Source organism: Salmo trutta, chromosome 26 (assembly GCF_901001165.1).
Source record: "Salmo trutta chromosome 26, fSalTru1.1, whole genome shotgun sequence".
Lineage (NCBI taxonomy): Eukaryota > Metazoa > Chordata > Actinopteri > Salmoniformes > Salmonidae > Salmo > Salmo trutta.
Window position 1 is genome coordinate 47,211,614 of NC_042982.1, and position 27,900 is coordinate 47,239,513.

The 27,900-nt window shown below is 44.7% G+C and overlaps 1 protein-coding gene across 1 annotated transcript in view; it reads right to left on the minus strand.

Annotated features, from left to right (window-relative positions):
- Positions 1-27,900, minus strand: part of LOC115163940 (contactin-5) — a 509,156-nt gene that overhangs the window by 62,417 nt on the left and 418,839 nt on the right. Inside the window, exons 17-18 of the mRNA XM_029716131.1 lie at positions 17,586-17,735; positions 14,072-14,142 (exon numbers count right to left, since the gene is read on the minus strand). Of these exons, the coding sequence (XP_029571991.1) occupies positions 14,072-14,142; positions 17,586-17,735 (221 nt within the window). The remainder of the gene's footprint in view (positions 1-14,071; positions 14,143-17,585; positions 17,736-27,900) is intronic.

Sequence of the window (27,900 nt, forward strand, 5' to 3'; positions counted from 1 at the left end):
AATCCTCCATGCTGGTCCTGCTGAATGAATCCTCCATGCTGGTCCTGCTTAATGAATCCTCCATGCTGGTACTGCTTAATGAATCCTCCATGCTGGTCCTGCTTAATGAATCCTCCATGCTGGTCCTACTTAATGAATCCTCCATGCTGGTCCTGCTTAATGAATCATCCATGCTGGTCCTGCTTAATGAATCCTCCATGCTGGTACTGGATGAATCCTCCATGCTGGTCCTGCTTAATGAGTCCTCCATGCTGGTCCTGCTGAATGAATCCTCCATGCTGGTACTGCTTAATGAATCCTTCATGCTGGTCCTGCTGAATGAATCCTCCATGCTGGTCCTGCTGAATGAATCCTCCATGCTGGTCCTGCTTAATGAATCCTCCATGCTGGTACTGCTTAATGAATCCTTCATGCTGGTCCTGCTGAATGAATCCTCCATGCTGGTCCTGCTGAATGAATCCTCCATGCTGGTACTGCTTAATGAATCCTCCATGCTGGTCCTGCTTAATGAGTCCTCCATGCTGGTCCTACTTAATGAATCCTCCATGCTGGTACTGAATGAATCCTCCATGCTGGTCCTGCTTAATGAATCCTCCATGCTGGTCCTGCTTAATGAATCCTCCATGCTGGTCCTGCTGAATGAATCCTCCATGCTGGTACTGCTTAATGAGTCCTTCACGCTTGCCAGAAGAACAATTTATGAAATTAAGGTTTGTGCCTGATCCAACATTGACAGCAGACAGACGTGAGTACCAGACATGTGGTGATCTGTACAGCTTGGACACCATTGATAAGGATAGGCCTTCTCTGAAACCACCTATAGAAAATGTAAAGAGGAGTGCTGCCATGGTCAGTGCAAAGGTCAGAGCGACCATCAACTGTGTTTAATCAGAGAAACCAAGGTGTTCGTTTGCCAAAAGCAAGCTGTCTAAAGAAGAACAGAAAGCAGTCCAACACATTTGGTATGAGACCATTTGTGCCCAGTGTGTAAGCAAGAAGGAAAGCAGTTCATTACGAGAGCTCCAATAAATCTTAAACAAACGAACATCCTAGAGACCAGAATAAACAACAAATTAAAGGACAAAACAGACCGTGCTGTTGAACAGTAAGAAGCAGCAGGTGATTGTGCTATTGCCTCTGATCACAGAACATTGGCCGTCATTTTCATTTCCAGATATTTCTACATATTGAATCGTTATTGTTCGTTGACACCCAGCAGGTGATCTACTGCACAAGGCCACCTTTAGTTATGATGTCTTGTGAAGCTGTTCTTGATATTTATCAGAGAATTTTTTAATTGTTTTTATCAAGAATAAAGAAACTGTCACAAGTTATACTTCCCATTGTTTCATTTATCATGGTTATAACAACATTGTAACATCTTAAATAAAAAATAGGGTAGGTTTTCTCATGGAATAATATAACTCTTGAAGCTCACATTAGGTCTAGAACCTGTAGAAGTGTCTAGGACAAAGTGGTAAAGTACTGTTATTGTCACAATTGTCGTAAGGAGTGGACCAAAACGCAGCGGGAAAATGTATACTCATCTTTTTTATTTGAAGAAGGAAAAACTAAATAAACACGTATACAAAACAAACGACTCCAAACAGTCCCGTCAGGTGCAACAAACACTAAACCAGGAAATAACTACCCACAAACCCCCATAGAACAAACACCCCTATAAATAGGACCTTCAATCAGAGGCAACGAGAAGCAGCTGCCTCCAATTAAAGGTCAACACAATCGACACTACCTAGAAATAGACCAACTAGAAATAACATAGAAATACACTAACAAATAACATAACCCAACCAACCCCGAACCACACTAAACAAACACCCCCTGCCACGCCCTGACCAAACTACAATAACAAACAGCCCCTTTACTGGTCAGGATGTGACAGTACCCCCCCCCCCCCAAAGGTGCAGACCCCGGATGCACCTTAAACAACAACAAAAAAATAAAAAATAAACATAAACACAAAATAATCCCCTAACTAAAGGGAGGGTGCAATAACACTACAATAAGAAACAGCCCCTTTACTGGTCAGGACGTGACAGTTATTCCTTAACCACTTAATTATTATTATTATGACATTTTTCATTTTTTTTCACTCGCTTGCCTCACTTTTCTGGGGGGAAAATTAGTGAATCAATTTTGTCTGGCCTTAGCACTTGCACTATGAAACTGCCCTTACAATGCCTATTTGTTTGTAAATATACATTTGCTATTTATTGTACATTTTTAGATGCTATATGTTTTATGACTGCTACAAGATGAATTGCCTCTTTGAGGATATTAAAGTTTTCTGAATCGGAATATCAATATTTGCACGTTTCCACCGCCGTTTCTCACATTATAAAGGATCTGTCTACATTTATAAAATTGTACCGAAACGTCCTGTTTCCATCACAGCTGTCGTGATGGTTTATAAACTACTGTGAATGGAAACGTGGTTAGAGACAGTTGGACCTGCATAATGTACTTCATAGACCTGCATAACGTACTTCATAGACCTGTATAATGTACTTCATAGACCTGCATAATGTACTTCATAGACCTGTATAATGTACTTCAAAAACCTGCATAATGTACTTCATAGACCTGCATAATGTACTTCATAGACCTGCATAATGTACTTCATAGACCTGCATAATGTACTTCATAGACCTGCATAATGTACTTCATAGACCTGTATAATGTACTTCATAGACCTGTATAATGTACTTCATAGACCTGTATAATGTAGGAATAACCATCACTGACATCCACATCTGGTCCCTCACTCCACACTTACCTTCAACTGCCCTCATTTCATGTCCTACAGCTTTGTTCACTTGACAATGCCTCCTTTCCTCACACGATCACAATGCCTGTGTCCCAAATGGCACGCTAATTCCTATATAATGCACGACTTTTAAAAAAATGACTTGGTGAAAAGTAGAGCACTATATAGTGAATAGGGTTCCATTTCAGACGCAACCCCAGTCTTTAATCCCACTATTCAGATTGAGCCAAAAGGTGCTCCCTCGGCTGACAAACATTCCACGCTAATATAGTGGGAACATGGAGGGAGATTGATGAAGGGAAAGCAGATGTTCCTGAACATCCCTGCATGGCTTTATGGGGGATTGGACGGAGACTGAAAGTTAATAATCATTACTCCTCTCTATGGAGACCACGACCTCGTAATCATTCATTCCGCTGCAGACATAAAAACGCAGGCACACCACACACTAACTAAAAACAAACAAAAACACAGGAACACAGGCACCACACACTAACTAAAAACAAACAAAAACACAGGAACACAGGCACCACACTAACTAAAAACAAACAAAAACACAGGCACCACACACTAACTAAAAACAAACAAAAACACAGTCTGCAAACAACAATACAGCCAAACAGATGTCAACAAACATTTAACAGATTCCAATAATGTCGTCGTAACAAGTCTGTCGCTTGTTAAAGCAGGTCATCAGAAACATCACTAACTACCATTTGATAGGACATAGTCTGGTATGAGACGGTATCAAATATTACCATATCACTTTTCACTAAATAACAGCTAAATATCAACCGAAACTGACTAATGTATAAACCAAATCCCTACTGACCATTACATAGTAAACAAACGAGGGGGAAAAAAACAACAACTGAACATTGAACCATAATAAATAATCATTGATTAGGTTCATCTAACGCTTTTCCAATGCTCGAAGCATTTAACATAGTAAGAAGAGGATATATTGCAGCAACTGTTTTGATATGCGATTAAGCCATACAGTATGGCAGAACCATATATTACGTTGGGATTGACATTCCTATGCAATCTGCTGTGAGGTTATTCTTAGGTACTGTATGTTGCTGTGACCTCGAGTAGTGGATATCAGATCGCCGTATTCTCCATCACAGTATATCTTCCCGTGGGGAAAGGAGCTTTTCACTCCTCATTCATAATGAGTGGGACTGACTGTAAACTAAACGCTCATTAACCACACATTACACAAGATTGCACATGTAGGGAGGAACATATACTCCTTAGCCAAACTAACCCCTTGCATGCTTAGTAAACCAAAAGCGCGTCGTTCATCAACTACACTTTAATGAAGTTGAAATATCGGACAAGAATTCCCCCAGCATCGGTGAGAGGTATCTAATGAATGACACATAGAACCCTCTACATGATTATCAGTCTCCATTCCTCTCCATCACACTGGGGTTTCTGGACTGTAGTTTGACAGTGTAAAGCCATCTGGGAGCAGCCAGAGCCAAAACTGTAATTTAGAGAGACGATGGTTCTGAGAGAATGCTGCTGACAACATCGGGACACTGAGGCAAATCATACTCTTATCAAACCACTTTTTTTTATATTTCAATGTCTCAATAAACTTTAGAGTAGAGTAAAAAGTCAGCCCGCAGTAGCTTCAGGATGTGGATACCAGTAGCTTCAGGATGTAGGTACCAGTAGCTTCAGGATGTGGATACCAGTAGCTTCAGGATGTAGGTACCAGTAGCTTCAGGCCGTAGGTACCAGTAGCTTCAGGATGTAGGTACCAGTAGCTTCAGGATGTAGGTACCAGTAGCTTCAGGCCGTAGGTACCAGTAGCTTCAGGATGTAGGTACCAGTAGCTTCAGGATGTAGGTACCAGTAGCTTCAGGCCGTAGGTACCAGTAGCTTCAGGATGTAGGTACCAGTAGCTTCAGGATGTAGGTACCAGTAGCTTCAGGCCGTAGGTACCAGTAGCTTCAGGCCGTAGGTACCAGTAGCTTCAGGATGTAGGTACCAGTAGCTTCAGGCCGTAGGTACCAGTAGCTTCAGGATGTAGGTACCAGTAGCTTCAGGATGTAGGTACCAGTAGCTTCAGGATGTAGGTACCAGTAGCTTCAGGCCGTGGGTACCAGTAGCTTCAGGATGTGGGTACCAGTAGCTTCAGGATGTGGGTACCAGTAGCTTCAGGCCGTGGGTACCAGTAGCTTCAGGATGTAGGTACCAGTAGCTTCAGGCCGTAGGTACCAGTAGCTTCAGGATGTAGGTACCAGTAGCTTCAGGATGTAGGTACCAGTAGCTTCAGGATGTAGGTACCAGTAGCTTCAGGATGTAGGTACCAGTAGCTTCAGGCCGTGGGTACCAGTAGCTTCAGAATGTGGGTACCAGTAGCTTCAGGATGTGGGTACCAGTAGCTTCAGGCCGTGGGTACCAGTAGCTTCAGGATGTAGGTACCAGTAGCTTCAGGCCGTAGGTACCAGTAGCTTCCGGATGTAAGTACCAGTAGCGTCAGGATGTAGGTACCAGTAGCGTCAGGATGTAGGTACCAGTAGCTTCAGGCCGTAGGTACCAGTAGCTTCAGGCCGTAGGTACCAGTAGCTTCAGGCCGTAGGTACCAGTAGCTTCCGGATTTAGGTACCAGTAGCTTCCGGATGTAGGTACCAGTAGCTTCAGGATGTAGGTACCAGTAGCTTCAGGATGTAGGTACCAGTAGCTTCAGGCCGTAGGTACCAGTAGCTTCAGGATGTAGGTACCAGTAGCTTCAGGATGTAGGTACCAGTAGCTTCAGGATGTAGGTACCAGTAGCTTCAGGCCGTAGGTACCAGTAGCTTCAGGCCGTAGGTACCAGTAGCTTCAGGCCGTAGGTACCAGTAGCTTCAGGATGTAGGTACCAGTAGCTTCAGGATGTAGGTACTTATAGCTTCAGGATGTATGTACCAGTAGCTTCAGGCCGTAGGTACCAGTAGCTTCAGGCCGTAGGTACCAGTAGCTTCAGGCCGTAGGTACCAGTAGCTTCAGGCCGTAGGTACCAGTAGCTTCAGGCCGTAGGTACCAGTAGCTTCAAGATGTAGGTACCAGTAGCTTCAGGATGTAGGTACTTATAGCTTCAGGATGTATGTACCAGTAGCTTCAGGCCGTAGGTACCAGTAGCTTCAGGCCGTAGGTACCAGTAGCTTCAGGCCGTAGGTACCAGTAGCTTCAGGCCGTAGGTACCAGTAGCTTCAAGATGTAGGTACCAGTAGCTTCAGGCCGTAGGTACCAGTAGCTTCAGGCCGTAGGTACCAGTAGCTTCAGGCCGTAGGTTCCAGTAGCTTCAGGCCGTAGGTACCAGTAGCTTCAGGCCGTAGGTACAAGTAGCTTCAGGCCGTAGGTACCAGTAGCTTCAGGCCGTAGGTACCAGTAGCTTCAGGATGTAGGTACCAGTAGCTTCAGGCCGTAGGTTCCAGTAGCTTCAGGCCGTAGGTACCAGTAGCTTCAGGATGTAGGTACCAGTAGCTTCAGGCCGTAGGTACCAGTAGCTTCAGGATGTGGGTACCAGTAGCTTCAGGCCGTAGGTACCAGTAGCTTCAGGCTGTAGGTACCAGTAGCTTCAGGCCGTAGGTACCAGTAGCTTCAGGATGTAGGTACCAGTAGCTTCAGGCCGTAGGTACCAGTAGCTTCCGGATGTAGGTACCAGTAGCTTCAGGATGTAGGTACCAGTAGCTTCAGGATGTAGGTACCAGTAGCGTCAGGCCGTAGGTACCAGTAGCTTCAGGATGTAGGTACCAGTAGCTTCAGGATGTAGGTACCAGTAGCGTCAGGATGTAGGTACCATTAGCTTCAGGATGTAGGTACCAATAGCTTCAGGATGTAGCTACCAGTAGCTTCAGGATGTAGGTACCAGTAGCTTCAGGATGTAGGTACCAGTAGCTTCAGGATGTAGGTACCAATAGCTTCAGGATGTAGGTACCAGTAGTTTCAGGCTGTAGGTACCAGTAGCTTCAGGATGTAGGTACCAGTAGCTTCAGGATGTAGGTACCAGTAGCTTCAGGATGTAGGTACCAGTAGCTTCAGGATGTAGGTACCAGTAGCTTCAGGCCGTAGGTACCAGTAGCTTCAGGCCGTAGGTACCAGTAGCTTCAGGCCGTAGGTACCAGTAGCTTCAGGGCGTAGGTACCAGTAGCTTCAGGGCGTAGGTACCAGTAGCTTCCGGATGTAGGTACCAGTAGCTTCAAGATGTAGGTACCAGTAGCGTCAGGATGTAGGTACCAGTAGCTTCAGGCCGTAGGTACCAGTAGGTTCAGGCCGTAGGTACCAGTAGCTTCAGGCCGTAGGTACCAGTAGCTTCAGGCCGTAGGTTCCAGTAGCTTCAGGCCGTAGGTACCAGTAGCTTCAGGCCATAGGTACCAGTAGCTTCAGGATGTAGGTACCAGTAGCTTCAGGCCGTAGGTACCAGTAGCTTCAGGCCGTAGGTACCAGTAGCTTCAGGATGTAGGTACCAGTAGCTTCAGGATGTAGGTACCAGTAGCTTCAGGCCGTGGGTACCAGTAGCTTCAGGATGTGGGTACCAGTAGCTTCAGGCCGTAGGTACCAGTAGCTTCAGGCCGTAGGTACCAGTAGCTTCAGGATGTAGGTACCAGTAGCTTCAGGCCGTAGGTACCAGTAGCTTCCGGATGTAGGTACCAGTAGCTTCAGGATGTAGGTACCAGTAGCGTCAGGATGTAGGTACCAGTAGCTTCAGGATGTAGGTACCAGTAGCTTCAGGATGTAGGTACCAGTAGCGTCAGGCCGTAGGTACCAGTAGCGTCAGGATGTAGGTACCAGTAGCGTCAGGATGTAGGTACCAGTAGCGTCAGGATGTAGGTACCATTAGCTTCAGGATGTAGGTACCAATAGCTTCAGGATGTAGCTACCAGTAGCTTCAGGATGTAGGTACCAGTAGCTTCAGGATGTAGGTACCAGTAGCTTCAGGATGTAGGTACCAGTAGCTTCAGGATGTAGGTACCAATAGCTTCAGGATGTAGGTACCAATAGCTTCAGGATGTAGTTACCAGTAGCTTCAGGCCGTAGGTACCAGTAGCTTCAGGCCGTAGGTACCAGTATCTTCAGGCCGTAGGTACCAGTATCTTCAGGCCGTAGGTACCAGTAGCTTCAGGATGTAGGTACCAGTAGCTTCAGGATGTAGGTACCAGTAGCTTCAGGCCGTAGGTACCAGTAGCTTCAGGATGTAGGTACCAGTAGCTTCAGGATGTGGATACCAGTAGCTTCAGGATGTGGATACCAGTAGCTTCAGGATGTGGATACCAGTAGCTTCAGGATGTGGATACCAGTAGCTTCAGGATGTTGGTACCAGTAGTTTCAGGATGTAGGTATGTATGTTTGCTTTCTTGTCACTTTAAGACCTGTGCACTTAACTCACAATTATACCTCCTGTTAACATGAATTAATGATTTAGGTGAGTTGCACACAGTTATCTCAACTAAGAATCAGGCACATAGGGGTGATAGAGATAATCACCTTACAGTGGCTTGTGAAAGTATTCATCCCCCTTGGCGTTTTTCCTATTTTGTTGCATTACAACCTGTAATTTAAATTGATTTCATGTAATGGGAATTTTTTTTCTCCAAATTGGTGAAGTGAAATGAAAGAAATTACTTGTTTAAAAAAATTCCTAAAAAATTAAAAAGTGAAAAGTGGTGCATGCATGTGTTCACCCCCTTTGCCATGAAGCCCCTAAATAAGATCTGGTGCAACCAATTACCTTCTAAAGTCACATAATTAGTTCAATAAAATGTAGCTTTTTGGGCATCAAGGAAAACACTATGTCTGGCGCAAACCCAACACCTCTCATCACCCCGAGGACGCCATCCATTTTTCATCAGCAGGGACTGGGAAACTGGTCAGAATTGAAGGAATGATGGATGGTGCTAAATACAGGGAAATTCTTGAGGGAAACCTGTTTCAGTCTTCCAGAGATTTGAGACTGGGACGGAGGTTCACCTTCCAGCAGGACAATGACCCTAAGCATACTGCTAAAGCAACACTGGAGTGGTTTAAGGGGAAACATTTAAATGTTTTGAAATGACCTAGTCAAAGCCCAGACCTCACTCCAATTGAGAATCTGTGGTATGACTTAAAGATTGCTGTACACCAGCAGAACCCATCCAACTTGAAGGAGCTGGAGCAGTTTTGCCTTGAAGAATGGCCAATAATCCCAGTGGCTAGATATGCCAAGCTTATAGAGACATACCCCAAGAGACTTGCAGCTGTAATTGCTGCAAAAAGTGGCTCTACAAAGTATTGACTTTGGGGGGGTGAATAGTTAAGCACGCTCAAGTTCTGTTTTTTTGTCTTATTTCTTGTTTGTTTCACAATAACAAATATTTTGCATCTTCAAAGTGGTAGGCATGTTGTGTAAATCAAATGACACAAACCCCCAAAAATCAATTTCAATTCCAGGTTGTAAGGCAACAAAATAGGAAAAATGCCAGGGGGTGAATATTTTCGCAAGCCACTGTATATGCAGATGATACAGTCTTAAACTCAGCTAGCCCCTTCCTGGATTTTGTGTTAAACGCTCTACAACAAAGCTTTCTTATTGTCCAACAAGCTTTCTCTGCCCTTAACCTTGTTCTGAACACCTCCAAAACAAATGTCATGTGGTTTGGTTAGAAGAATGCCCCTCTCCCCACAGGTGTGATTACTACCTCTGAGGGTATAGAGCTTCAGGTAGTCACCTCATACAAGTACTTGAGAGTATGGCTAGACGGTACACTGTCCTTCTCTCAGCACATATCAAAGCTGCAGGCTAAAGTTAAATCTAGACTTGGTTTCCTCTATCGTAATCGCTCCACTTTCACCCCAGCTGCCAAACTAACCCTGATTCAGATGACCATCCTTCCCATGCTAAATTACGAAGACATAATTTATAGATTGGCAGGTAAGGTTGCTCTCGAGCAGCTAGATGTTCTTTACCATTCGGCCATCAGATTTGCCACAAATGCTGCTTATAGGACACATCACCGCACTTTATACTGTTCATCTCTGTATACCCGTCGCAAGACCCACTGGTTGATGCTTATTTGTAAAACCCTCTTAGGCCTCACTCCCCCCTATCTGAGATATCTATTGCAGCCCTCATCCTCCACATACAACACCCATTCACTCCCCCCTATCTGAGATATCTACTGCAGCCCTCATCCTCCACATACAACACCCGTTCACTCCCCCCTATCTGAGATATCTACTGCAGCCCTCATCCTCCCCATACAACACCCGTTCACTCCCCCCTATCTGAGATATCTACTGCAGCCCTCATCCTCCACATACACCACCCGTTCACTCCCCCCTATCTGAGATATCTACTGCAGCCCTCATCCTCCACATACACCACCCGTTCACTCCCCCCTATCTGAGATATCTACTGCAGCCCTCATCCTCCCCATACAACACCCGTTCACTCCCCCCTATCTGAGATATCTACTGCAGCCCTCATCCTCCACATACACCACCCGTTCTGCCAGTCACATTCTGTTAAAGGTCCCCAAAGCACACACATCCCTGGGTCGCTCCTCTTTTCAGTTCGCTGCAGCTAGCGGCTGGAACGAGCTGCAACAAACACTCAAAGTGGATAGTTTTATCTTAATTTCTTAATTTAAAGACTCAGTCATGGACACTCTTACTGACAGTTGTGGCTGCTTTGTGTGATGTATTGTTGTCTCTACCTTCTTGCCCTTTGTGCTGTTGTCAGTGCACAATAATGTTCGTACCATGTTTTGTGCTACTACCATGTTGTGCTGCTGCCATGTGATGCTACCATGCTGTGTTGTCATATTGTGATGCTGCCATGCTGTGTTGTCATGTGTTGCTGCCTTGCTATGTTGTTGTCTTAGGTCTCTCTTTATGTAGAGTTGTGTTTCTTGTCGTGATGTGTGTTTTGTCCTATATTTTTATTTAATACATTTTTAATCCCAGCCCCCGTCCCCGCAGGAGGTCTTTTGCCTTGTGGTGGGCCGTCGTTGTAAATAAGAATTTATTCTTAACTGACTTGCCTAGTTAAATTAAGGTTAAATAAAAAAATTACAAATTAGCTAAACTGACATTTTCTAGGGATTCATAGAACTGATTGCATTTACATTTTATAGGGATTCATAGAATATTAAATAAATACAGAACCTAACAGCTGATTTGGATCCAACTTTTTTTCTAACAATGAGATAGGAATCCAAAGAAATCGTAAAAAGCCACAGGACCCCCAACAACGAATATAAAGTATCAGTTCTCTATGTCTAACAAGTAGTATGGAGGTGCTTCTTGGAGTATTGTTTCCTCATCCTAAGTAATGTATTCTCAGTGAATGTGGTGATGGTTTTTTTCCCTGTTCAGAGAAATGAGCCATTGAAGTTAGGTACAGTTGAAGTTGGAAGTTTACATACACCTTAGCCAAATACATTCAAACTCAGTTTCACAATTCCGGACATTTAATCCTAGTAAAAATTCCCTGTCTTAGGTCAGTTAGGATCATCACTTTATTTTAAGAATGTGAAATGTCAGAATAATAGTACAGAGAATTATTTATTTCAGCTTTTATTTCTTTCATCACATTCCAAGTGGGTCAGAAGTTTACATACACTCAATTAGTATTTGGTAGCATTGCCTTTAAATTGTTTAACTTGGGTCAAACGTTTTGGGTAGCCTTCCACAAGCTTCCCACAATAAGTTGGGTGGATTTTGGCCCATTCCTCCTGACAGAGCTGGTGTAGCTGAGTCAGGTTTGTAGGCCTCCTTGCTCGCACACGCTTTTCAGTTCTGCCCACAAATGTTCTATAGGATAGAGGTCAGGGCTTTGTGATGATCACTCCAATATCTTGACTTTGTTGTCCTTAAGCCATTTTGCCACAACTTTGGAAGTATGCTTGGGGTCATTGTCCATTTCGAAGACCCATTTGCAACCAAGCTTTAACTTCCTGACTGATGTGTTGAGATGTTTCTTCAATATATACACATCATTTTCCTACCTCATGATGCCATCTATTTTGTGAAGTGCACCAGTCCCTCCTGCAGCAAAGCACCCCCACAACATGATGCTGCCACCCCCGTGCTTCACGGTTGGGATGGTGTTCTTTGGATTGCAAGCCTCTCCCTTTTATCTCCAAACATAACGATGGTGATTATGGCCAAACAGTTCTATTTTTGTTTCATCAGACCAGAGGACATTTCTCCAAAAAGTACGATCTTTGTCCCCATGTGCAGTTGCAAACCGTAGTCTGGCTATTTTATGGCGGTTTTGGAGCAGTGACTTCTTCCTTGCTGAGGGGCCTTTCAGGTTATGTCGATATAGGACTTGTTTTACTGTGGATATAAATACATTTGTACCTGTTTCCTCCAGCATCTTCACAAGGTAATTTGCTGTTGTTCTGGGAAGGATTTGCACTTTTCGCACCAAAGTACATTCATCCCTAGGAGGCAGAATGCATCTCCTTCCTGAGCGGTATGACGGCTGCGTGGTCCTATGGTGTTTATACTTGCGTACTATTGTTTGTACAGATGAACGTGGTACTTTCAGGCGTTTGAAAATTGCTCCCAAGGATGAACCAGACTTGTGAAGGTCTACAATTTTTCTTTCTGAGGTCTTGGCTGATTTCTTTTGATTTTCCCATGATGTCAAGCAAAGAGGCACCGAGTTTGAAGGTAGGCCTTGAAATACATCCACAGATACACCTCCAATTGACTCAAATTATGTAAATTAGCCTGTCAGAAACTTCTAAAGCCATGACATTATTTTCTGGAATTTTCCAAGCTGTTTAAAGGCATAGTCAACTTAGTGTATGTAAACTTCTGACCCACTGGAATTGTGATTCTCATCGACAGGGCTGTAGTGGAGCAGGTTGAGAGCTTCAAATTCCTTGGTGTCCACATCAACAACAAACTAGAATGGTCCAAACACACCAAGACAGTCATGAAGAGGGCACGACAAAGCCTATTCCCTTCAGGAAACTAAAAAGATTTGGCATGGGTCCTGAGATCCTCAAAAAGTTCTACAGCTGCACCGTCGAGAGCATCCTGACTGGTTGCATCACTGCCTGGTACGGCAACTGCTCGGCCTCTGACCGCAAGGAACTACAAAAGGTAGTGTGTACGGCCCAGTACATCACTGGGGCTAAACTGCCTGCCATCCAGGACCTCTACACCAGGCGGTGTCAGAGGAAGGCCCTAAAAATTGTTAAAGACCCCAGCCACCCCAGTCATAAACTGTTCTCTCTACTACAGCATGGCAAGTGGTACCGGAGTGCCAAGTCTAGGACAAAAAGGCTTCTCAACAGTTTTTGCCCCCAAGCCATAAAACTCCTGAACAGGTAACCAAATGGTTACCAGGACCATTTGCATTGTGTGCCCCCCCACCCCTCTTTTACGCTGCTGCTACTCTCTGTTTATCATATATGCAGTGTCACTTTAACTATACATTCATGTTCATACTACCTCAATCAGCCTGACTAACCTGTGTCTGTATGTAGCCTTGCTACTCTTATTTTCAAATGTCTTTTTACTGTTGTTTTATTTCTTTACTTACCCCCCCCCCCCCCCCCACACACACACACACACACACACACACACACACACCTTTGTTTTGCACTATTGGTTAGAGCCAGTAAGTAAGCATTTCACTGTAAGGTCTACACCTGTTATAAACTTTGATTTGATACAGTGTATTATAAGTGAAATAATCTGTCTGTAAACAATTGTTGGAAAAATGACTTGTGTCTTGCACAAAGTAGATGTCCTAACCGACTTGCCAAAACTATAGTTTGTTAACAATAAATTTGTGGATTGTTTGAAAAACGAGTTTTAATGACTCCAACCTAAGTGTATGTAAACTTCTGACTTCAACTGTATCCTGTATGTCCCATCCTACATTCTGACATTACCATGTTTTGACCACTAGATGGAGCAGCTCCAGTTTTTCTTTTTTAGACGTGTGGTGTGGGTTTGATTGTTAGAAAAAAAACGTTTAGTCCATATCAGATGTTGGGTCCTATATTTATTGGAAATTATATGAATCCTCTAAATTCAAATGGCCAATTTGGGTGCAATCAAATTAGCTTAATCTCAGAGATCAAATTATATTTCAACAAAATAATGTTGCAGGAATGCTAATCTGCTATCTGTTTTTAACTACAGAAATGATTTCAGAACAATTTGGGATGGCTGGTGTCATGACTTGCTGAAAACTAGTTTGCTAGGACAGTGTTGTTGTGGAGTGTGGTTGAAGTTGGACAGGGTGGTTTAAGACTATGCGTAGAGGTTAAAACAGGCCTTTACCTCCCATGAGATGACCAGTTCATGCCTGCGGCCGTTCCCTCCACTGACGTTAGCTGGGGCCACCGAGGGGACTGCAGGACAGAACAAAAATACATATATTAATTATGCGAGAAATAGTGGTGTAAACGCCTTTATGAGCAAATATGAATATAATAACCATCAAAGCAAAGTAAACGTGTAGTCACTTGATGTGTGGTCCTCCCACTACGACTCAGGAAACCATGCAGTTTATGAGACTACACATGAAATAAGTTGCGATTAACTTCACAGGGTGGTAAAAGTGAACTGTGATCTCAATGTTCCTTTACAATAAATACCCAGGGTCTTATTCTGCTCACATGTTGATCGATGATTGGCTGCCGTTTGACACACACAACAAAAACCATAAATAACTATATGGGAGGTTAGACAAAAACAATTAAAAAAAACATTCAAACATTTCCACAAACATGAATGACACCACACTTGCTCTTTTTTTTGTCTATGTATGTTTTTGTTTGTTGTCAAATACAAAACAGCACAAAAAAAGTCTAATTAAATATTACAAAATCAAGGAAAGAGAGGAACATGGGAGAGATGTTTTGGAGCACAAGTTGGGCCTGTTATTTAAAATCACCTGATACAGACGGCTACATTATACAATACATCACCAGCAGTATGAGGACACCCCTTCATACACTATATATACAGCAGTATGAGGACACCCCTTCATACACTATATATACAGCAGTATGGACACCCCTTCATCCACTATATATACAGCAGTATGAGGACACCCCTTCATACACTATATATACAGCAGTATGTGGACACCCCTTCATACACTATATATACAGCAGTATGAGGACACCCCTTCATACTCTATATATACAGCAGTATGAGGACACCCCTTCATACACTATATATACAGCAATATGAGGACACCCCTTCATACTCTATATATACAGCAGTATGTGGACACCCCTTCATACACTATATATACAGCAGTATGAGGACACCCCTTCATACACTATATATACAGCAGTATGAGGACACCCCTTCAACATATACTATATATACAGCAGTATGAGGACACCCCTTCATACACTATATATACAGCAGTATGAGGGCACCCCTTCATACACTATATATACAGCAGTATGAGGACACCCCTTCATACACTATATATACAGCAGTATGGACAGCCCTTCATACACTATATATACAGCAGTATGAGGACACCCCTTCATACACTATATATACAGCAGTATGGACAGCCCTTCATACACTATAGATACAGCAGTATGAGGACACCCCTTCAACATATACTATATATACAGCAGTATGAGGACACCCCTTCATACACTATATATACAGCAGTATGTGGACACCCCTTCAACATATACAGCAGTATGAGGACACCCCTTCATACACTATATATACAGCAGTATGTGGACACCCCTTCATACACTATATATACAGCAGTATGAGGACACCCCTTCATACACTATATATACAGCAGTATGAGGACACCCCTTCATACACTATATATACAGCAGTATGAGGACACCCCTTCATTCACTATATATACAGCAGTATGTGGACACCCCTTCATACACTATATATACAGCAGTATGAGGACACTCCTTCATCCACTATATATACAGCAGTATGTGGACACCCCTTCATCCACTATATATATACAGCAGTATGAGGACACCCCTTCATTCACTATATATACAGCAGTATGTGGACACCCCTTCATACACTATATATACAGCAGTATGGACACCCCTTCATACACTCTATATACAGCAGTATGAGGACACCCCTTCATACTCTATATATACAGCAGTATGAGGACACCCCTTCATACTCTATATATACAGCAGTATGAGGACACCCCTTCATACACTATATATATACAGCAGTATGAAGACACCCCTTCATACTCTATATATACAGCAGTATGAAGACACCCCTTCATACTCTATATATACAGCAGTATGAGGACACCCCTTCATACTCTATATATACAGCAGTATGAGGACACCCCTTCATACACTATATATACAGCAGTATGTGGACACCCCTTCATACACTATATATACAGCAGTATGAGGACACCCCTTCATACACTATATATACAGCAGTATGAGGACACCCCTTCAAATGAGTAGATTTGGCTTTTTCAGGCACACCCGTTGCTGACAGGCATACCAAATCAAGCACACAGCCATGCCATCGCCATAGACAAATATTGGCACTAGAATGGCCCATACTGAAGATCTCAGTGACTTTCAACGTTTCAATCAAGTCAGTTAGTCAAATTGACTTTCAACGCCACCTTTCCAATAAGTCATCTAGTCAAATTTTCGGCCCTGCTAGAGCTGCCCCGGTCAACTGTTATTTTGAAGTGGAAATGTCTTGGAGCAACAACGGCTCAGCCGCGAAGTGGTAGGCCACACAAGCTCACAGAACGGGATCGCCGAGTGCTGAAGCACGTAGCGTAAAAAACATCTGTCCTCGGTTGCAACACTCACTACCGAGTTCCAAACTGCCTCTGGAAGCAACGTCAGCACAATAACTGTTCATCGGGAGCTTCATGACATGGGATTCCATGTTCAAGCAGCAGCACACAAGCCTAAGATCACCATGTGCAATGCCAAGCGTCGGCTGGAGTGGTGTAAATCTCGCCGCCATTGACCTCTGGAACAGTGGAAACGCGTTCGTCTGGCAGTCCGACTGATGGGTTTCATGCATAGTGCCAACTGTAAAGTTTGGTGGAGGAATAATGGTCTGGGGCTATTTTTCATGGTTCGGGCCCCTTAGTTCAAGTGAAGGGAAATCTTAACGCAATAGCATAAAATCAAATCAATCAAAAGTATTTATAAAGCCCTATGTCACAAAGTGTCACAAAGTGCTATACAGAAACCCAGCCTAAAACCCCAAACAGCAAGCAATGCACTGACATTCTAGACAATTCTGTGCTTCCAACTTTGTGGCAACAGTTCAGGGAAGGACCTTTCCTGTTTCAGCATGACAATGCCCCCGTGGACAAAGTGAGGTCCATACAGACATGGTTTGTCGAGATCAGTGTGGAAGAACTTGACTGGTCTGCACAGAGCACTGAACTCAACCCCATCGAACACCTTTGGGATGAATTGGAACGCCGACAGCAAGCCAGGCCTAATCGCCCAACATCAGTGTCCGACCTCACTAATGCCCTTGTGGCTGAATCAAAGCAAGTCCCCTCAGCAATGTTCCAACATCTAGTGGAAATCCTTCCCAGAAGAGTGGAGGTTGTTATAGCAGCAAAGGAGGGACCAACTCCATATTAATGCCCATGATTTTGGAATGAGATGTTTGATGAGCAGGTGTCCACATACATTTGGTCTGGTAGTGTATATTCTACATTGTTGTCAATATGTTTGTAGCCTTCTTTAAGGGGATCATTAAGATACCGTTGAAAGTAAGACGGTCGTTTTAGTGGGAGTTAAGCTAAGTAGGAAACACACACAGACCGAGGAGTTACCTGCTTCTTTAGTCCGGACCCCCCGGGATGGGGTACTGGGGTCTCCTGTTCCAATAGCATTACTGGCCACCACCCTGAACTCATAGTCCACCCAGGGGTTGAGCTCCACAGCCATGGCTGACTCCATGTCCCCTGTCACTGGCTCTGGGTCTGGAGAGGATGGAGGGAGGGAGAGATATAGATATACAGATTAGATATAGATATACAGAATAGATATACGGAAACAGTTGAAGTCGGAAGTTTACATACACCTTAGCCAAATACATTTAAACTCAGTTTTTCACAATTCCTGATATTTAATCATAGTAAAAATTCCCTGTCTTAGGTCAGTTAGGATCACCACTTTATTTTAAGAATGTGAAATGTCAGAATAATAGTACAGAGAATGATTTATTTCAGCTTTTATTTCTTTCATCACATTCCCAGTGGGTCAGAAGTTTACAAACACTCAATTAGTATTTGGTAGCCTTGCCTTTAAATTGTTTAACTTGGGTCAAACGTTTTGGGTAGCCTTCCACAAGCTTCCCATAATAAGTTGGGTGAATATTGGCCCATTCCTCCTGACTGAGGCAGGTTTGTAGGCCTTCTTGCTCGCACACGCTTTTTCAGTTCTGCCCACGCATTTTCTATAGGATAGAGGTCAGGGCTTTGTGATGATCACTCCAATACCTTGACTTTGTTGTCCTTAAGCCATTTTGCCACAACTTTGGAAGTATGCTTGGGGTCATTGTCCATGTGGAAGAGTCATTTACGACCAAGCTTTAACTTCCTGACTCATGTCTTGAGATGTTGCTTCAATATATCCACATAATTTTCTTCCCTCATGATGCCATCTATTTTGAGAAATGCCCCAGTCCCTCCTGCAGCAAAGCACCCCACAACATGATACTGCCACCCCCGTGCTTCACAGTTGGGATGGTGTTCTTCGGCTTGCAAGCCTCCCCCTGTTAATTCTTTCAACAGACCAGAGGACATTTCTCCAAAAAGTACGATCTTTGTTCCCATGTGCAGTTGCAAACCGTAGTCTGGCTTTTTTATGGCGGTTTTGGAGCAGTGGCTTCTTTCTTGCTGAGCGGCCTTTCAGGTTATGTCGATATAGGACTTGTTTTACTGTGGATATAGATACTTTTGTACCCGTTTCCTTCAGCATCTTCACCATTTCCTTTGCTGTTGTTCTGGGATTGATTTGCACTTTCGCACCAAAGTACGTTCATTTCTAGGAGACAGAACGCATCTCCTTCCTGAGCGGTATGACGGCTGCGTGGTCCCATGGTGTTTATACTTGCGTACTATTGTTTGTACAGATCAACGTGGTACCTTCAGGCGTTTTGAAATTACTCCCAAAGATGAACCAGACTTGTGGAGGTCAACAATTTGTTTTCCGAGGCCTTGGCTGATTACTTTTGATTTTCCCATGATGTCAAGCAAAGAGGCACTGAGTTTGAAGGTAGGCCTTGAAATACATCCACAGGTACACCTCCAATTGACTCAAATGATGTCAATTAGCCTATCAGAAGCTTCTAAAGCCATGACATAGTTTTCTGGAATTTTCCAAGCTGTTTAAAGGCACAGTCAACTTAACGTATGTAAACTTCTGACCCACTAGAATTTTGATACAGTGAATTATAAGTGAAATAATCTGTCTGTCAACAATTGTTGGAAAAATTACTTGTGTCATGCACAAGGTAGATGTCCTAACCGACTTGACAAAACTATAGTTTGTTAATAAGAAATTTGTGGAGTGGTTGAAAAACGAGTTTTAATGACTCCAACCTAAGTGTATGTAAACAAGCGAGTGTGGATCACTTGACCACCTACATTGCCCAGGCATAGGAATAACTCCTCCCCTCTATTTTCTAACATCCTCCATGCCCTTTTTATGACCGACAACGTTGAGACAGCCTATAGGGAGGAGGTCAGAGACCAGGCTGTGTGGTGCCAGGACAACAACCTCTCCCTCAACGTGATCAAGACTAAGGAGATGATTGTGGACTACAGGAAAAAGAGGACTGAGCACGCCCCCATTCTCATCGACAGGGCTGTAGTGTGGCAGGTTGAGAGCTTCAAGTTCCTTGGTGTCCACATCACCTATGAACTAACTGGTACTAATGGTACAAGCACACCAAGACAGTCGTGAAGATGGCACGACAAAACCTATTCTCCTTGAGGAGACTGAAAAGATTTGGCATGGGTCCTCAGATCCTCAAAAGGTTCCACAGCTGCACCATCGAGAGCATCCTGAATGGTTACATCACTGCCTGGTATGCTCGGCCTACGACCGCAAGGCACTACAGGGGGTAGTGCGAACGGCCCAGTACATCACTAGAGCCAAGCTTCCTGCCACCCAGGACCTCTATACCAGGCGGCGTCAGAGGAAGGCCCTAAAAATTGTCAAAGACTCCAGCCACCCTAGTCATAGACTGTTCTCTCAGCTACCGCATGGCAAGTGGTACCGGAGTGCCAAGTCTAGGTATAATAAGCTTCTAAACAGCTTTGACCCCCAAGCCATAAGACTCCTGAACATCTAGTCAAATGGCTACCCAGACTATTGACTATTTGCAGTGCCCCAACCCCTCTTTACACCACTGCTACTCTCTGTTGTCATCTATGTCACTTTAATAACTCTACATACAACTCTATTCCACATCAAGTAACTGATACAAGCAGTAAAATTAGATACAATTTTTTTTTGCAATTTCTTCCAGTCTTTGGCAGCAGAGAAGTGAAAGGAAATGCAGCCAAAGGAAGTGTTGGCTTTGGGAATGACCAGTGAAATATACCTGCTGGAATGCGTGCTATGTGTGGGTGTTCTTATGGTGACCAGTGAGCTGAGATAAGGCGGGGCTTTACCTAGCAGAGACTTATAGATGACCTGGAGACAGTGGGTTTGGCAACGAATATGTAGTGAGGGCTAGCCAACGAGAGCATACAGGTTGCTATTATGGGTAGTATATGGGGCTTTGGTGTCAAAATTGATGAAACTGTGATAGACTACATCCAGTTTGCTGAGTAGAGTGTTGGAGGCTATTTTGTAAATTACATCGCCGAAGTCAAGGATCGGTAGGATAGTCAGTTTTACGAGGTTATGTTTGGCAGCATGAGTGAAGGATGCTTTGTTGTGAAATAGGAAACCGATTCTAGATTTAATTTTGGATTGGAGATGCTTAACGTGAGTCTGGAAGGAGAGTTTACAGTCTAACCAGACACCTAGGTATTTGTAGTTCTCCACATATTCTAAGTCAGAAAAGTCCAGAGTAGTGATGCTCATCGGGCGGAAGGGTGCGGGTAGCAATCGATTGAAGGGCATGCACTTAGTTTTACTAGCATTTAAAAGCAGTTCTAGGCAACGGAAGGAGAGTTGTATGGCATTGAAGCTCGTTTGGAGGTTTGTTAGCACAGTGACCAAAGTACGGCCAGATGTATACAGAATGGTGTCGTCTGCGTAGAGGTGGATCAGAGAATCACCAGCAGCGGTGAAGAGTCGGCCCGAGAATTGAACCCTGTGGCACCCCCATAGAGCCTGCCAGAGGTCCGGTCAACAGGAACTCCGATTTGACACACTGAACTCTAGCTGAGAAGTAGTTGGTGAACCAGGCGAGGCAGTCATTTGAGAAACCAAGGCTATTAAGTCTGCCGATGAGGATGTGGTGATTTACAGAGTCGAAAGCCTTGGCCAGGTCAATGAATACAGCTGCACAGTAATGTATTTTATCGATGGCGGTTATGATGTCGTTTAGGACCTTGAGCGTGGCTGAGGTGCACCCATGACCAGCTCGGAAACCATATTGCATAGTGGAGAAGGTACGGTGGGATTCGAAATGGTTGGTGATCTGTTTGTTGACTTGGCTTTCGAAGATTTTACAAAGGCAGGGCAGGATGGATATAGATCTGTAGCAGTTTGGGTCTAGAGTGTCTCCCCCTTTGAAGAGGGGGATGACCGCGGCAGCTTTCCAATCTTTGGGAATCTCAGATGATACAAAAGAGAGGTTGAACAGGCTAGTATTAGGGGTTGAAACAATTTTGGCGGATAATTTTAGAAAGAGAGGGTCCAGATTGTCTAGCCCAGCTGATTTGTAGGGGTCTAGATTTTGCAGCTCTTTCAGAACATCAGCTGAATGGATTTGGGTGAAGGAGAAGCTGGGGGGGGGGGGGGCTTGGACAAGTTGCTGCAGGGGGTGCTGAGCTGTTGACCGGGGTAGGGGTGGCCAGGTGGAAAGCATGGCCAGCTGTAGAGAAATGCTTATTGAAATGACCGATTATCGTAGATTTAATCGGTGGTGACAATGTTTCCTAGCCTCAGTGCAGTGGGCAGCTGTGAGGAGGTGTTCTTATTCTCCATGGACTTTAGTGTCCCAAAACTTTTTGGAATTAGTGCTACAGGATGCAAATTTCTGTTTGAAAAAGCTAGCCTTAGCTTTCCTAACTGCCTATGTATATTGGTTCCTGACTTCCCTGAAAAGTTTCATATCGTGGGGGCTATTTGATGCTAATGCAGAACGCCACAGGATGTTTTTGTGCTGGTCAAGGGCAGACAGGTCTGGAGTGAACCAAGGACTATACCTATTCCTAGTTCAACATTTTTTGAATGGGGCATGCTTATTTAAGATGGTGAGGAAGGCACTTATAAAGAGCAACCAGGCATCCTCTACTGATGGGATGAGGTCAATCTCCTTCCAGGATACCCGGACCAGGTCGATTAGAAAGGCCTGCTCGCTGAAGTGTTTAAGGGAGCGTTTAACAGTGATGAGGGGTGGTCGTTTGACCGCGGACCCATTACGCACGCAGGCAATGATCGCTGAGATCCTGGTAGAAGAAAGCAGTGGTGTATTTAGAGGGCAAGTTGGTCAGGATGATATCTATGAGGGTGCCCATGGTTACGGATTTGGGGTTGTACCTGGTAGGTTTATTGATAATTTGTGTGAGATTGAGGGCATCAAGCTTAGATTGTAGGACGGCCGGGGTGTTAAGCATGTCCCAGTTTAGGTCACCTAACAGTATGCACTCTGAAGATAGATGGGGGGCGATTAATTCACATATGCTGTCCAGGGCACAGCTAGGGGCTGAGGAGGGTCTATAAGAAGTGGCAACGGTGAGAGACTTATTTATGGAAAGGTGGATTTTTAAAAGTACAAGCTCGAATTGTTTGGGCACAGAACTGGGTAGTATGACAGAACTCTGCAGGTTTTCTCTGCAGTAGATTGTTTATTTATTTTCCCTTTTATACTTTAACCATTTGCACATTGTTACAACACTGTATATAGACATAATATGACATTTGTAATGTCTTTATTCTTTTGGAACTTCTGTGAGTGTAATGTTTACTGTTCATTTTTCACTGTCTATACCACAGCACTACATTAGGCAGAACTGTAAGGGCTGCGTACTGGCGGCAGAGAAGTCAGGCACAGGAGAGCAAACTCTGGGTTTACAACGGAGCAGTTTAATAATAAAAACCACCAGAACAAGAACAAACAATAAATGGGTACAAAACCTGTCGCACACCAGAATAAACGTGCACACGCACTTACAATAAACAATTCCGGACAAGTACATTGGGGGAAACAGAGGGTTAAATACGCAACATGTAATGATGGAATTGAAACCAAATGTGTGGGAAGACAAGACAAAACAAATGGAAAATGAAAAGTGGATCGATGATGGCTAGAAGACCGGCGACGCCGACCGCCGCCCGAACAAGGAGAGGAACCAACTTCGGTGGAAGTCGTGACAAGAACACTGTCTATACCACAAAACTACAATAGGCAGCAGAACACGTCTGGCTGGGTTATATGGCATATCTGTCTGGGTTATATGGCATATCTGTCTGGGTTATATGGCATGCCTGGCTGGGTTACATGGCATATCTGTCTGGGTTATTTGGCAAGTCTGTCTGGGTTATATGGCATGCCTGGCTTGGTTACATGGCAGGCCTGGCTGGGTTACATGGCAGGCCTGGCTGGGTTACATGGCAGGCCTGGCTGGGTTACATGGCAGGCCTGGCTGGGTTACATGGCAGAACTGGCTGGATTACATGGCAGGCCTGGCTGGATTACATGGCACGCCTGGCTGGGTTACATGGCAGGCCTGTCTGGGTTATATGGCAAACCTGGCTGGGTTACATGGCAGTCCTGGCTGGGTTACATGGCAGGCCTGGCTGGGTTACATGGCAGGCCTGGCTGGATTACATGGCAGGCCTGGCTGGATTACATGGCACGCCTGGCTGGGTTACATGGCAGGCCTGGCTGGGTTACATGGCAGGCCTGGCTGGGTTACATGGCAGGCCTGGCTGGGTTATATGGCATATCTGTCTGGGTTATTTGGCATGTCTGTCTGGGTTATATGGCACGCCTGGCCGGGTTATATGGCACGCCTGGCTGGGTTATATGGCACGTCTGGCCGGGTTATATGGCACGCCTGGCTGGGTTATATGGCACATCTGGCTGGGTTATATGGCACGTCTGGCTGGGTTATATGGCACGTCTGGCTGGGTTATATGGCATGTCTGGCTGGGTTATATGGCAGGCCTGGCTGGGTTATATGGCACGTCAGGCTGGGTTATATGGAATAGGGTGCTATTTGGAATGCAACCTACGTACAGTAACCTTTAACAAATAATGTACCACCAGGCTGTCTATGCCTTCTGCCTCTACCATTCCACATATGTCCCACTAGCCTGTCTATCTCTTCTGCCTCTACCATTCCACATATGTCCCACCAGCCTGTCTATGCCGACTGACTCTACCACTCCCCATATGTTCAGCTCACTGGAGTGACAGATATTCCACATCTAGCTAGAGGATAATTGGCTGGGTTGGCCCCTTCGGAGTAGCCAGCCATGAATCCAGTTGGTCAATGTTGGACCAATTAAAAAAAAAAAAAGAGTGGCTAAAAGAGTATATCGTCGCTATCTAATGAAAATCCATTATCTCCTAGACAGAAACTTTCCAGGAAATAGAAAACACTGCCAGATTTTCCTATTGATGAACATAAACTTAGCAAAAAAAGAAACATCCTCTCACTGTCAACTGCCTTTATTTTCAGCAAACTTAACATATGTAAATATTTGTATGACCATAACAAGATTCAACAACTGAGACATAAACTGAACAAGTTCCACAGACATGTGACTAACAGAAATGGAAAAATGTGTCCCTGAACAAAGGGGGGGGGACAAAATCAAAAGTAACAGTCAGTATCTGGTGTGGCCACCAGATGCATTAAGTGCTGCAGTGCATCTCCTCCTCATGAACTGCACCAGATTTTCCAGTTCTTGCTGTGAGATGTTACCCCAGTCTTCCACCAAGGCACCTGCAAGTTCCCGGACATTTCTGGGGGGAATGGCCCTAGCCCTCACCCTCCGATCCAACAGGTCCCAGGCGTGCTCAATGGGATTGAGATCCGGGCTCTTTGCTGGCCATGGCAGAACACTGACATTCCTGTCTTGCAGGAAATCACGCACAGAACGAGCAGTATGGCTGGTGGCATTGTCGTGCTGGAGGTCATGTCAGGATGCGCGAGCAGGAAGGATACCACATGAGAGAGGAGGATTTCTTCCCTGTAACACACAGTGTTGAGATTGCCTGCAATGACAACAAGCTCAGTCCGATGATGCTGTGACACGATGATGCTCCACCTCCAAATCGATCCCACTCCAGAGTACAGGCCTCGGTGTAACGCTCATTCCTTCGACGATAAACACAAATCCGACCATCACCCCATGTAAGACAAAACCGTGACTCGTCAGTGAAGAGCACTTTTGCCAGTCCTGTCTGGTCCAGCGAAGGTGGGTTTGTGCCCATAGGCGACGTTGTTACCGTTGATGTCTGGTGAGGACCTGCCTTACAACAGGCCTACAAGCCCTCAGTCCAGCCTCTCTCAGCCTATTGCGGACAGTCTGAGCACTGATGGAGGGATTGTGCATTCCTGGTGTAACTCGGGCAGCTGTTGTTGCTATCCTGTACCTGTCCCGCAGGTGTGATGTTCGGATGTACCGATCCTGTGCAGGTGTTGTTACACGTGGTCTGCCATTGCGAGGGCGATCAGCTGTCCGTCCTGTCTCCCTGTAGCGCTGTCTTAGGCATCTCACAGTACGGACATTGCAATTTATTGCCCTGGCCACAACTACAGTCCTCATGCCTCCTTGCAGCATGCCTAAGGCACGTTCACGCAGATGAGCAGGGACCCTGGGCATCTTTCTTTTGGTGTTTTTCAGAGTCACTAGAAAGGTCACTTTAGTGTCCTAAGTTTTCATAACTGTGACCTTAATTGCCTACGGTCTGTAAGCTGTTAGTGTCTTAAGGACCGTTCCACAGGTGTATGTTCATTAAGTGTTTATGGTTCATTGAACAAGCATGGGCAACAGTGTTCAAACCCTTTACAATGAAGACCTGTGAAGTTATTTGGATTTTTACGAATTATCTTTAAAAAATAGGGTCCTGAAAAAGGGACGTTTCTTTCTTTGCTGAGTTTACAATTACATCTTGGTACATTTAATGTAACCTCTAACATTAAATGTACTACCAGCCTATCTACTTCCTCCCATTCCCCATGTCTTCAGATCACTGCCCAGAACTACTGTCTCTCTGTTCTTTTCAAGTCTCCCATTCCCCATGTCTTCAGATCACTGCCCAGAACTACTGTCTCTCTGTTCTTATCAAGTCTCCCATTCCCCATGTCTTCAGATCACTGCCCAGAACTACTGTCTCTCTGTTCTTATCAAGTCTCCCATTCCCCATGTCTTCAGATCACTGTGTAGAACTACTGTCTCTCTGTTCTTATCAAGTCTCCCATTCCCCATGTCTTCAGATCACTGTGTAGAACTACTGTCTCTCTGTTCTTATCAAGTCTCCCATTCCCCATGTCTTCAGATCACTGTGTAGAACTACTGTCTCTGTTCTTATCATTATCATATCGTATCCAAGATGGCGTAGCAGTCAGACGTCTTTGTCTTGTCGTGTCCCTTGAATATATCTTCTTACATCTTTTTCTTCACATATCCTTTTAAAATATTTTCCTAAACCTCAACTTCAAAATTCTCTCCTGCAACCCGCCTCACCCAATGTGGCGTGGATCTGTTTTTTTCTAAAGTATTTCTATTTACTTCAGATCTGGAATCCCTCAACTGAAGTTATTCAGCTAACTACCTACCAGCTATCAATCAGCTAACCTTTAGCTCGGCAAGCTCTCGCCAGTTCGAACAACGTGACTCAAACCAGAGCATAACGGACCTATATATATATTTATTTTTCCCCCATATCCCCGGATTCCTACCGCAAACTCTGAACATTTTCATCTGGACTACCACCGAAGCCCACTCCTGGGCTACAATATACAGACCCCTTCTACTGCCGGTATGGGGCACGGAACCCCGCCGATCCTCTACGACTGGAATACCGACATAATCTGCCCAAGGATTCCAACAGGCCCCTCAGGTGCGACATCCGCTGAAGGCCCATTCTGCTAACCGCGGCCTGCTAGCTACCTAGAGCTACTTGGAACCCTACTAATTCCACGACTGGTCTATCGACGCCACCGCACGAAGAGGCAAAAACAGACTTACCCCCATCGTGACGTCCCCCAAAGGCTAACTTGCTAGCCCCGGTCTGCTAACTGCTAGCTTGCTTGCCCCGGTCTGCTAACTGCTAGCTTGCCTGCCCCGGTCTGCTAACTGCTAGCCCTGGTCTGCTAACTGCTTGCTTGCTAACCCGGTCTGCTAACTGCTAGCTTGCCAGCCCCGGTCTGCTAACTGCTAGCTTGTTTAGCCCCGGCCTACTAACTGTTAGCTTGTTAGCATCGGCCTGCTAACTGTCTGAATCGCTGTGTCCCCAGTCAGCCCAACCACTCACTGGACCCATATGTTCACTTGGCTTTGCATGCCTCTTCCTAATGTCAATATGCCTTGTCCATTGCTGTTTTGGTTAGTAATTATTACCTTATTTCATTGTAGAGCTCCTAGGCCTGCTCAATACGCCTTAACACTTTAGTTCCACCTCCCACACATGCAGTGACCTCACCTGGTTTAAATTATGTTTCTTGAGACAATATCTCGCTCATCGTCACTCAATGCATAGGTTTACCTCCACAGTATTCACATCCTACCAAACCTTTGTCTGTACATTATGCCTTGAATCTATTCTACCGCGCCCAGAAACCTGCTCCTTTTACTCTCTGTTCCGAACTTACTAGAAGACCAGTTCTTACAGCCTTTATCCTTACCCTTATCCTACTTCTCCTCTGGTGATGTGGAGGTTAATCCAGGCCCTGCAGTGCCTAGCTCCACTCCCACTCCCCAGGTGCTCTCATTTGTTGACTACTG